Source organism: Lissotriton helveticus, chromosome 9 (genome assembly GCF_964261635.1).
Source record: "Lissotriton helveticus chromosome 9, aLisHel1.1, whole genome shotgun sequence".
Lineage (NCBI taxonomy): Eukaryota > Metazoa > Chordata > Amphibia > Caudata > Salamandridae > Lissotriton > Lissotriton helveticus.
Window position 1 is genome coordinate 841,969,536 of NC_136070.1, and position 13,422 is coordinate 841,982,957.

Here is a 13,422-nt window from a genome sequence, read left to right on the forward strand (position 1 = left end):
TCTACAGTGGAGTCCACTATTAGAGAGGAGTTAGAAACACCAATAACGATGGTAGAGCTCGAGACGGCACTCAAGGATCTTGCACTTGGGAAAGCTGCCGGTCCGGATAAATTACCTCTCGAACTATATTGTTTGTTATTTTCTACTATTAAAGACGATATGCTGGCTACGCTGATCGCTGCTCAAACTGGCAACCCCCCCCATCGTGGGATGATGCGAGCATCGTGGTCTTTAAAAAGAAAGATAAGCCCCCACACCTTCCGGGGTCTTACAGACCTATTTCTTTAATTAATGTCGACGCTAAGATTTATTAAAAAATTCTTGCTTCTCGTTTAATTCAAGCTGTGCCATCATTGGTGTCTCATTATCAGCATGGTTTTCTTCCTGGCCGAAGCACAGTCAATCATCTACACCGTGTGATTGCTGTTTTGGATTATGCATCTGTGCTTCATAAAAATGTTGGTTTGGTGTTTTTAGACGCTGAAAAAGCATTCGACCGCGTGGCATGGGCATACTTATGGGCTATTATGGGTAAAATGGGGTTTGGACCCCAATTTCTATCTGCCCTACAAACTATGTATAAACGACCAAGGGCTAAGATCTGTTTGATGGGGCAGGAGTCATCGGTTGTCAATATTACTCGTGGTACACGGCAGGGATGCCCATGCTCGCCATTACTGTTTGCTATTTATATCGAACCACTGTTGCAGATGCTAGCGGCTTCTCAGCGTATACCATCAATGGTTGTGGGTGATAGCCATGTACGTGTTGTGAGAAGTTGGCCTGATGTGCAGTGTTCACTATTCTAGTGATCACTATATATCAGTCCAAACAACCCTTATTGATGATTGGTTGTAAGTCAACCTTATAGACCAGCTATCCTAGTAGCATGGATACGAGCAGTCTAAGGCTAAGACTCTAGAGGGTGTGTTAAGCCAGCTGTTTTACCATCACATTACCCCTTGAACACCCAGTGAGAGGACACCACACAAGTTGTTATGAAAATAAACAGTGTATTTATTTATAACAAGACTACCCTGGCTCTTTATGAGACAGGGAGCTAAGCACACAACAAAACTCTTATAAAAATACTTCAAGTCGCACAATTTACACAAATGCCCGAGGGGCACGGAAAACCATATACTACAAAAGTGGAATGCGAATTACTAGCAGGTAAGTAACGATTCTCAGAGGCTTTGGGATCGCTAGGGCTGGACTACTGAACCTTTAGATTACTAGCAGGAGGCCTAGGGAACTCGGGTGCAGAGTGTGCACTCTCACGCGGGATGCGGGACAAAGTCTATGGAAACTAGAATTCACAAAGTTAGTGTTCTCGGGCGAACCTGACTAGGTAGGTCAAAAACGAAAGTGGATCTGGACCCTTGGATAGTGAGGCTATGCTGAGGCACCGAAATGCCGAAGTTACCTAGCCCAGGGGCTGCAGCTGCATAGGTCTGAAAAGACGTCGGGATTCTCCGTTGACGAACCAGGAGCCTGAAGGAAAGGAGTTGCTGGCAGGCGACCAGTGAAGATTGTTCGAGTGATCCAAGCCTGGATCGAAGATGGATGACACCTGAAAGCAGAGGGGACCAAGTTCGTGACTACTAGCCAGTAGTCAGGTGGCACCAGGAGGGCACCGGATGGTAGTCACCTCGACTAGGTGAGTGGGTGACGCTGTGCTCTGCAGTCTCACGGACCAGGAGGCGTTGTCGGCGACCAGGATGGAGGTACGAGCTGTCCCACGATGGTTGATGCTGTCGACGTCGCTGGACCCAGGATTGGGGCAACAAGTCTTGGCAAATTCAAGCCCACGCGGTGGACCTAAAATGGCGTCTGGAGTGGACCAGGAGGGTCCGGGGTGCTCCTCTCTTGGAAGGGAGCAAGGGCCAGTCTGGAGCAACCAGACCAGCAGCAGTGATGTCGTCGGGCGTCGTTAAGAAAGCCACAAGCCAGCAGCTAGTATCCAAACAACGCGGTGAGCAGCAAAAAGCAGAAGGGCCCCACGCAGATCGTGGAGATGCTGGGAGGCTGAACTTCAGTGCTGGGGCTGCTCAGGGTCGGGGCTTCTCGGACCCCAAAGCACTCACCAGAGGATCCCTCGGCGGTCGTGCTGGAAAGAAGTCGTGCAGTCTTGAAGATGGCCGGTCCCTCGAGGTCTCGTCGCACCCACGGTTCTCAGCTTGGCTGTAGAGGTGGGTAGAGGTCAGAGGTGCCAGGGAAGCCGGTTCTCGTCGAGCTGGGCAGTCAGATTCCGGAGGAAGGACTTGCAGCAGACCGCAGTGTTCTTAAGATGGTGCCTGCGGATGCAGGGTGACTACTCCTTAGTCACAAGGGAGAATCTTGAATAAGAAATCTTGATGTCCTTTCGTAGAAAGTCGTGTCTTGATTCCAAAGATGATCTAATTTGGAAGGGGGCCTGCTCCTACCTTTATCTTGGAAAAGGGGGCTGGCACGCGACTAAGTCCTGCCCTATGGGTGGGACCAGGAGGGGGGTGGTTACACCCCTCTCCTTTGGCGGGCTTTCCCCAGCTCAGGGGCTGGTGTGCCCCTGGAACTGGTTCAAGCCGGCCTATGCACAGTGAGCACCGGGGGTGCCACTTGCAGTCACCTTCCTCTGTAGCCCTGCCTACCTGGAATACACAAAACCCTGTCTGGGACGGTGCTGGCACCGCCCCTGGCAGGAAACCCTTTGTCCTTGCCTCCTGCTCTGGGAGGACTCCCAGCAGCAGGAGGGCAGACTTGTGTCTCGGTGGCAGCATCCATTTTGTGGATGCTAAGGCTCTGTCTGACTTTAACCAGGGTTACAGGTTACATCCATGTCGTGTCCCTCTAGAAGGGTGGAATGCTAACCCCGTCGCCAGAATTGGCGAGGGGTTAGTATTCCAATTCGTATGACACCTTACTCGACATGTTTTGATAAAGCGATACCAGAGTTGGCATATAACCGCGAGGATTATAATGCACTTAGAGTATATGGTATGCGATATCATGGAAACGGCTAAGGGATAGATCCCGAAAGCCGCAGACAGGCTCAGCTCATGCCAGAGCACTATCTCACCCGATTCCAAGCACTCTGCCTTCAGGATTGTTAAGGCCTGCCATAGGAGTGACTGATAGGAGATCTGTGTGTCCATTTAGGTTTAGATATAGGAATACTATATCTAAAGCAAGGGGTGATTACACCACCTTGCCCCAGCTGTCGTGCAGCCAGTTGTGTCAGATTTAGTTAGTCAGCCCAGGGGTGGCATAATACATGCTGCAGCCCCTGGGAGACTTCTGGATGCACCTCAGCCCTGGTTACAGGGACTTGAGGGCCCAGTGCCAATTCAGTACCTGGGTACAATTTGGATTAGAGAGAACAGCTAGGCTGTGGGTCTGATTAGCAGGCCCACAGCCAGGGAAAGTCGTAAACCAGTGAAGCAAAAAGCAAAAATCTGGGTGATCATAGGATTGCAGACCCTACTCTCCTACACGTGTGTTAGCCTATGCTGACGATATTGCCGTCATTACATCTGATCCTGAACAGGCCCTACTTGAAATTGAAAATATAACGAGCATTTGGCAGTGTGTCTGGGTATAAATTAAACATTACTAAAACTCAAGTAGTATGTACAGCTGGACAATGCCATAATGATGCACGTGTTACCCAGGAGGCTAAATATCTAGGCATTAAAATTAGGTTGTCGCTCCAAGAGTTAGTTTCGGTTAATTGGGCTGATATATTACAATCAGTTAAACATCAGTTGGAAAAGCTTGAATGCCTTCATTTGTCACTGGTGGGGCGACAATGTTTTAAAGAGGTCTATTCTGCCTAAAGTACTTTATTATTTTCGCACTGTGCCACTGGAGCTGCCACGAGTACAATTAATGAAGTTACAATCTATTTCCAATCGATTTCTATGGGGCTGGAAATCTCCTCGTCGGGCGTCTAAATTTATGACACTCCCACCCTTAAGAGGTGGATGGGGTGTTCCAAATTTTGCGTTTTACTATCTAGCTTGCCTTCTCCAGAACATTAAAATACTGGTGACTGGGGAGGAACCTCCGACATTTGAAAGCCCCAATATTTATTCTATGCTGTTGGGCAGCCAAACTCGACAAACGCTGCTGCGCTTTTTAGAACCAAGCTATTATAAAAGTACTAGGTTTAAGGTCATATAAACAGCATTTAAAGGCTGGTCCTGGGTACGTAAAATAATTTCTCTTAAACGTATTAATTTTTATACCCCTTGTGACTCAATAGAATTACTTCCACCTATATTTTGGGACAGCAAGATGCGGACATGGGCGGGTAAGGGTATTGTCTGTTTAGGCAGTATGTTTGATGCAGGCAATATGGCTTCATTCGAAGATTTAAAAATTAAATATGCGGTTCCTCAGCATGATTTTTTTTAAATATCTACAGTTACGGGATTTTATCTTTAAACATCCAAATATAGGACCTTTAGCCACTAACAATCTTCTTGAAAGTTTGAATAAACCTGTTAGGATTGGGACTTTATATAATAGCTTGCTAAGTACATTAAGCGATGATATTGAGTTACAAGAGAGGAAGTGGAGTACTAGACTTGGTATTTCTGAACTATTTGTTCAAGAATCAATTAATATGGCTGCCAAAATTATGTTGACAGCTAACTTACGGTCTCAACATTATAAAACTGTATTTAATTTATACCACACACCGGTTAAGATGATGAAGTGGGGTAACATCCACAATGGGAAATGTTATAGGTGTCAAGCTGACAATGCGGATATTTTGCATATATTTTTTGACTGCACTGTATTGAAATCTTTTGTTTTATCAATTGCACAATTTTTGTCAAATGTTTCCAATTTCCAAGTGGTGATATCTAGAGAGATGATGATATTTGGAATATCTAAAGGTAACGATACTCAGCTATTGTATTATCCAAATCGATATTTCTTTTTTATGGCTATGTCAGTTGCCCGCTTATGTATTGCCTCTATGTGGTTGAAGCCCGAAGCCCCCTCATATGAGATGTGGCGGGCCAAGTTTTATAATTTGTTTTATTTAGAATATAATTTGTATCGGATTAAATCCTTGAGGAAAAAGCAATTTGGGATTAAAATCTGGCAGCCTATGATTGACCATTTGGGAAGTTTAGAATAGTTGTTCGATTCACTGTTCAATTACTATTGGTTTGCCTTCTGATATACAAGCTTGCTCATATTGTTATTTGGTGTATTCTTAAAATATGCTAGCCAATGGTTTGATTTTTCCAAGTTACTATCTGTTTTGTCTATGCTTTGAACTGAGTGATAATAAAAATATTTTAAAAAAAGGAAAAAAGCAACACAGCAGGCAGAGGGAGAAGCAACCCGAGTGAAAGAGAGCAACCCTATGGGTGGGGGTGTGGAGCCTGTGGTCAAGCACAAAAGCAAGACAGAGCAACACAAGTGTGGGTGGGGGGGAAGCACATGGACGAGAGAGAGCAACGTGAGGGCGGGGGAGCACATGGGAGAGACAGCGGGGAAACACATGCACACTCATGGAGTGCTGAAGCAAAAAATAGTTACCTAAAAACAAGTAGTTGAAGCAGGGAAGCGAGTCCATCAAAGAGATGGTAAAGAGGCTATGCCCTAATGGAGGAACAAACACAAGATTGACAAGCTGGTACAAGATTAAGAAACAGGCAAATGAAAAAGTGACAGTAACCCAACCAATTGTATGCAATAGATGGACTGCAAGTGCCTGTATGTACTTAGTAAGCCCACAATTAGGCATTTGCAACCAGACAGTAGTGCTGTCTGGTAGGGCATTACTGTTTGGTTGGCTCAATCTAAAAAGCCATCACCAGAGGGTTTTCCTTGCCTCTGTGCTTTCATGTGACCTCCAAGTCAACAGTGCAAAGAGCACGCTCGACATTGAGGGTACGTCAACAGCACTCAAGAGGTTAAGATTGAACAAACCGGACTGATAACACGTGAAACATGAACTCTAGTATGCAGAATGGTTGCACAGAATAAAATCTTTTCTCTACTATAGTCTGTGGATTTAGAAATAGCTGTGTTTTTTCAATGGTTACATTCTAAACAGAATATAATGCCACTCACAAAAATACAAAAAATGGAAATAAATAAATAAAAACATAAAATAGAAAACACACATTTTAGTGTTACATGCACTAAAACTGAAAAGGGTATGTATAACTGTTCACAGTACATCAGCCTGCTAGGGAGAACCTGTATTGTTCTAATAAAATTGTGTACAATGGTTAATTTATTTAGGTCGAAGCCTTCCAGACAGTGAAGCTGTTAAGGTGTGCTAAAAACGTCTTGTGGGCATTCGGAAAATTTCCATGGGAATGCATTCTGCCCATTGCGGACCATTAGCTTTGTGGTTTGTAACTCACATTTACTTGCATTCTATTTGCCGCCTTTATTTGTGTTAGGCTGTCCAGATTGAGATAATCTGCCCGTTGGAGCATTGCTTGTTTACTGCTGTATCCTTCAGAGTGCTCATTTTCTCTAAACTTTAACTCTTGTACGTTACCTTGTCACATTTGCTGTGCAGTCATAGACTGAGGTCAAATGTCAAGCTCAGTCTTCAGAGGGAGTTTGACGTTTTCTTTTCTTGCTCTGACTTTAAAGTGAGAGGATGCATGTGACAATATAGTTGGGAAATTAAATACTTCTATCTACCACACAACAAAACTCAACTGTGTTCATATTTTAAAATATAGCAGAATTAGGAAAGTACAAATTAAGTTTGTTTTTTTGTAATTCTGAAGCGTGGTACAAATGTAATGATCATTTCAATTGAAAATTTGCTGTCTGTAACGGCAGTGCGCTACTATACCATGTATACTCCATACTACGCCAGTCTACACCACTCCACTATACTCCACTGTACGCCACGCCACGCCACTACATTCTCCGACACTCTACTCTACGGAATGCCACTCCTTTCTATGACACTCCACAATATGCCACTCCTCTCTCTCTGCCCACCCATTCTAAGACACTCTACGCCCCTCCAATCTACCCCACTTAAATGTACTCCAATTTACCTCACCCCACCAACTCTTAGCTGGGCTGAACAGCAGCAAAACTGGTGAGCAACAGGAGTATAACACATTGCCGATGCTCGTTTTTTATGGTAACATTTTTACTGCAGAGGTATGGCCGGCACGATTTCTTTTCTCCCTTCCTTTACATTTTTTTGGGCATAGGCTTGCATTAAAAAAAAAAATAACCATATCAACAAGTTTGCCAATGCCAGACCTACATACTTACCTAATGCTTACTAATCGCTATTTGCGTTTCTGATGAAATTACATTTTTGTACACAGAACTCTTTTTTTGCTGGACAAGGTATTCCACGATTCCAAAAACTACTTACTCAACAAACTCGTGTTCTCCTAGATCTGCAAACATAAATCCATGATAGCCAAAGACATCTCCAGCGAAGAACTTGATGTTGTTTTTGTGGCAAATCTGATCTATCTTCACCATTACGTCTCGTGGGCAGCAGGTAAGACACACCTGGGAGTAATGAATAATACACAGGTGAGCTACAGTAGCCGTGTCAAAGCTATAGGGCTTCTACTTTCAAAACGTTGTTGCATACTCTAACAACTGTTTAAAAAATAGAGCGCAAAAACTTTAAACGTCCGGAAATTCAATTTATTGTAGTAAGTATGTTCTTTTGGATTGTGGAACAAAACAGAGCAACAGCCACTAAGTGAAAACATCAGCCAATATTAATTGTAAGATTTTATCATTTTTTGCTTACATGCATTGGCAAGTGGTTACGCTTTCAAATGTCAGTTCTATATGTAAAGAAGACCCTCCTCTGGCATGTTGTAATAGGATGTTTTTGCTTTGTAAAGTTTCCGTTGGGTTCAGAACTATATCTTCCCAAGCCCAGAACAGTAGCACTGAATCTTTTGAAACTAGGAAATTGAAGAGGACAAATCACCCCAGACGTAAATGGTTGGGTATTAACAGACTGAACTTTTCAAGCACACGTCTACTATTTTTAGAATTCATTAAAGGACATTATCACTATCTTCTCTGTACACGGATAGGTCTGTAGCGGTTTGTGATGGTAACTGGGAAGACAGGGTTTGTAATCCAGCTGGTGCATTGTAGGTGCTGCCTTGTAATGTACTGCCGCTTTCGCAAAAATAAAATGGGAGGCTATAGGAGGATATTCCCACAGCATTCAATCCTTTAATGGAGACCACTGCCTTTGCTTTTAGTTTTAAAGGTTAATCTGTGAATGACAACACAAGACGTTCCAATAGAAATAAACACCAAATACAGAGACTCCTCAAAATAATATTTTTGGTGACTACTGTTAAAACAGGATTGGTACCATGAATTTTTGTCTGTGCTCGGTCAATGCTCTATTTTTATTCAACAAGGACAGACCCTCTAGAGTGTTTTAGCAATCTGGATTGATTGTAATCCCAAACTTAGAGGTTTTAACAGTGTATGAATGGAAACGGAATAAAGAACTAGAACAGCCTATGCGTTAGTGTGTAGACATAGAAAAGGGATTTCTTATGGCCAAGAGTACTTCTAATGCAGTCTTCCTCAACACATGCAAATTCATTACTAATGAGTTTGGGAACAAAATCACTGATCCACTGCTGTGCAGCTTTGCTTCAAGCATGCAATTTGCCGTCTTGTTCGCCCAAATGGCCTTTACATAGGAGGGGATATGAGGTATCTTACTGGTCTTTCTACCTTTATTTATTTTCCACAACAGGGTCCTTATTTTACAACTCCATCTTAAAAAACTATTTTTAATGAATCAGTATAGATCTTCATCATCTCAGTCTGTTGACTCTGTTTGAGACTTTAATTTGGCCTGGACTTTGCATTGAGCAAGCCCTTCAAACCTACCATTCTGTAGCCGATTAGTATTCCTGTCACCTTCACAACTTCAGCGACTACTGGCTGGCTGCTCAGATCTGCTTATAAAATTATTCTATCTAGGGTAAATTAGAGGTTAAATGTTTTGCCTCCTGACAACAAGTAGCTTCAAATGTTTGTGAGCTGTCATCCTGATTCGGATGTCTTGTAAGAAGATGCCTTTTTCCAAGACTGGAACCCTCTTCTGGGTTTCGCCTTTCTCCCCTTTTACCCCTCAATTCCCCACATTCTCCTTCACCTTTGCTGTTATCAGGCACCACTTGTCCTTTAAACACTATTTTTTCCTCCAAGCAGTGTTGTGATTGGCTGACTCGGGGCCTGGGTGTGCTTCCTGTTCAGGCCAGCTAGGGAGTACTACGGAGGAGTGACGCGGGGAGAAGGTATGTTTTTATTTTATAATACCCACTTCCCCCGCGTCCACCCCCCTCCTGCCCCGCCCTCTACCTCCGATCCGTGCTGGCCGCTGCTGGATGGGACTAATGATCTACTTCATGCCACTTCACTTGTTTTGGCTAATTTCCGTGCCTCCTTTTTTGAAAAAGACCTTTACTACAAGCCAATCAACATTTTTTCGCTATGTCACCCTCTTTTCAACTCCTTTACCTTGTGCAAGAAGTCTCTGGTTTGTAGGTGTATGAGTAAAATCTGCCTCCATCCCTAGCTACACATACATGTGGGACATCAACTTCGTTCTTATGTCATCTCAGCCTAGCCTTCCAACTCGGACTTGTATCTGAAGCAACTCTCTACCAAAGTAATTGTCTTCCTCTTTCTGATTTCAAGGTATTAAACATTAAGAATTTACCTGTATTTCAATGCCCCTTCACTCCTGAAGGAGTCCTCTTCCACTCCCAAAGGACAAAGACCAGCTCCTCTCCACTCCTTTACCCCTATTTCCCGAAGCACTCACACCTCTCCCATCGCTAGCTGCCTTAAGGAGTGCGAAAGACGCATTAGTTCCCTTAGACCAACCTTCACTGATCAACTTCTCATTTACTTCAGGAAACCCCACCAGCAGTTAGTGCCCTTACTCTGGCCAGATGGTTTTGTAGGCTACTCTCTAAAATAGGCATCAACTATTCCATTTCGGTGCCCACTAAACTGGGGGAGCCACAGTCTCCAAGGCTTCCCTTTCAGGCTGTAGTCTTGACAATATCCTAAACGCTGCTGAGTGGTTCATTTGCAGACCTTCTACTCCAAACCAGTTGAGTATGTGGCAAACTTGTACTTTAAACACACCATGTAATGACACACCTTGTCCTTGGCATAAAGTTGGAATCCTCCTAGCTTGTGAGAAGGCATATCTACATTTTAGTAAAAACAAATAAGTGGAGTTATATATGATATCTTACACTACAGTGGTGTTTGGTGATTTATAATTGTACCATATCACCATGTACCTTCCAGGTCACTATCTCTGCAAGACTATAGAGGAGGTTAATCAATCTCTTGGCCAAATGGGCTGTCCAGCCAAGCAGATATGCATCCCATCACTGATGTGAACAAGGGGAATGGTGGGCCAACAAGCTTTCTCACAAGTAATGCCATTGACACTCCACCATTGTTGATGCTTTATCCGTGAGCTAGATTTGTCTGACAGTCTATTTGCAGATATCACTACAGTACAGACATCTCTAGCATAAAGGTGCTTGCAAAACTAAAAATAAGTAGAAAGCCATTAAACGCCTAATGGATTTTACGGGGGCACTAATGTTCATGTCCTACGTAAGAGAAATTTCTCCACCTAGCAGCTTCCCTCAAGGGTACCACACTTTTAAGAATTGTTATGTTCAGTTCACCAGACGATTGTTCACTCTTCACTTGCAGTATTTTCTTGACTGCTTGCCGTTAAACCCTATTTTAGGTTCAGTCACCCAGGCCATCTGTCTGTTTGTCCTCATGAGACCCTTCTCGGGTCAAAATGTCATTTACACTGCTGGCAAACAACCCTTTTGTTACACCATAACAACGTGTGGTTAGGCAACTAAGTGTCTGGTCTAATAGGACCTCTTTCTCAGTTGTTTGAAGATCAACATACCTATGATTTTCTAACTACTTGTTTCATTTTATTTTTGGTTGTGGTTGTTGTTCACATGGGGGTAACTGTGAACACTTTGTTTTTATACAATGTTTGCATAAGATGAAGAATGCACTTTATAATTTGCATCATTGCACTGGAAATCTGCTACCCCGTTTTTGTTATACTATTGTAAAATTACTACAGTAAATTTTGCTATATGTATCCAATATTATTATATTTAATGAGTTTCATGTGAACTTCTGCTGTTGTTTGCTCATCTCATTTACAGCATGGATTAATGCAACTCCTTAACGTACACCCCTGACATATCAACCTTCAAGAGGGAATGGCTATAGGCCAAACCTAGCGGATGACTGAAGACCTCATTGAGCCATGCTTCAATCGCAAAAAACAAATGCAGCTTATATAATGGCTAATAATCAAGGCCACTGGAATTAATGAGAAGGGGAGGACCAAAATATGCATTAGGGTAAATTATGTGGCAACAAAACACAATTTATGTGGGATAATGCAGCACATTTTGTTTACAGTAGGGCTTCATTATTTTGTCATGTTAACATTGTCTGGGCAACAACTCATAGGTCCAGATAAACCCCAAACGTTGAAATAAGCAATTTAAAAGTGAACAGTCAATATTGGAGAAGGGCTTTCCATTGTGAGGGAACATGCATCGCAGTCTTTTTTGTAACTTTTGATGCGGTTGAGCAAGATACAACTTTGTTTTTTAAATCTGCAGATTATGCAGCGGATGATGGATACACGTTGTAAATGTGGCTAATTCACAATCATACAAAAAACACCATTGCCTCAGAATCGCATAATTCTAGTGGCCCTGCTAATAATAAAAACAAAAATTTAAACTGTGGGCATACTATGATCTTGGTACACACTTAGATCCTAGGGGAAAGCATACAACAAGCATGATTGGTTTTGCATCACTTCTTAAAATTAACATATTTAGTGTGGTTTGTAAAAGCACCAGCCTTTATGTTACCTCAAGACAACATACACCATGGATAAGGGAAATTACAAAGTGGAGTATAGATGTCACAAAATAATATCAGATATTAGCGTTTAGTTAAATAGTTACACCAGGAAGACAAACTTCAAAAAGCTTCTATAGTTACATAAAATATTGTAAATATTAGCTTGACAAAAATCAACGTTTCCTGAGAACATTTGCTATCACTTTGTTCAAAATCCAACGCGCAAGATGAACAACTTTTGTGAAGTTTTAATAGTTACTTACAGCATCAAATTGTGTGAAGAATTCTTCTTCCTTGCTTTCGATAGTATCAGTGTCCACTTTCACATCAACCATGGGATTTAAATTCTGAGCACGCTCCTGGGAGGCTTCAGCCCGGTTACGATCCAAGGGTCCCTTGGGAATCAGGAACTGTGCTCGGGTATCTTCCAGAGTTAACTTTAAAAAAAAAATGACCATGTTTACCCAATTTAAATGACTAACAGATGTTACCACCCTATATCAGAGAATATGCTGGAGAATTAAAGGGGGCACTTTTTTCAACAGTAACAATCAAAAAAGTGGGTTCATGCTAAAACACTGAACAATTTGGTTGTGGAGGACGATAATATTTAAATGAAAATGAACTACATTTTAAAAACAATATAATTTATTGTCCCTGACCATCATATTGCTGTTCATGGCTCTATGCAAGTACACGCATTTGCATGGAATGGGGTGGAGAGTAAAGTAAAGTCCACATTTGTAAAGCGCACAATCACCCGTAAGGGTCTCTAGGCGCTGGGGGGCCGTCGGGAAGATTAAGCGAGCTATTGCCCAGAGTCACATGGTGCTGGGCTAACCTGCCGCCGGAGCCGGGGATCGAACCGTGGTCCCCAGATTCCAGCGTCAGTCGCCCTGGCCGCGGCGCCACACCTCTCCCACAAGAGTACAGGAATGCGGTTCGATGATAGAGGAAAGAAGGTAGAGGAATGGGGTGGAGGGTAGAGGAATGCGAGTGAAGGGTAGAGGAATGCAGGCGGAGAGTAGAGTAATGCGGGCAGAGTAATGGGGTAGAGGAATGAGTGCAGAGGAATGGGGGTGGAGGGCAGAGGAATGGGGTGACGGTAGAGGGTAAAGGGTAGAGGAATGAAGTAGAGGAATGGGTTGGACGGTACAGAAATGGGGGAAGAGGAATGGGGTGGAGGGTAAAGGAATGGGGTGGTGGTTTTCAGTGGGCCAGTTGCCGGCAGTTGCTGACCATATCAGTCAACAACTATTGGGAGAGTCCATGACCTACAGATACTACTACTTTAACAGAATTTCCTTCAATGCATAAGTTTGAACGTGGCTCTAAATCGCCCTTTCAAATGTCAATTTTAATTCTCTTGAATCAGGGTTCGTCCTTACAATTAATTTGAACTGGTACATCTTTAACCATGCTCCCTACGACCCAGTGAGTTTCAGGGGGCAAGGCAACTGAAAAAGCTTTAAAAGAAATAGTACCATCCAA

The 13,422-nt window shown here is 43.0% G+C and overlaps 1 protein-coding gene across 1 annotated transcript in view; it reads right to left on the reverse strand.

Moving 5' to 3' along the window:
• Positions 1 to 13,422, reverse strand: part of SAE1 (SUMO1 activating enzyme subunit 1) — a 294,712-nt gene that overhangs the window by 211,246 nt on the left and 70,044 nt on the right. Inside the window, exons 3-4 of the mRNA XM_078661014.1 lie at positions 12,195 to 12,368; positions 7,364 to 7,506 (exon numbers count right to left, since the gene is read on the reverse strand). Of these exons, the coding sequence (XP_078517140.1) occupies positions 7,364 to 7,506; positions 12,195 to 12,368 (317 nt within the window). The remainder of the gene's footprint in view (positions 1 to 7,363; positions 7,507 to 12,194; positions 12,369 to 13,422) is intronic.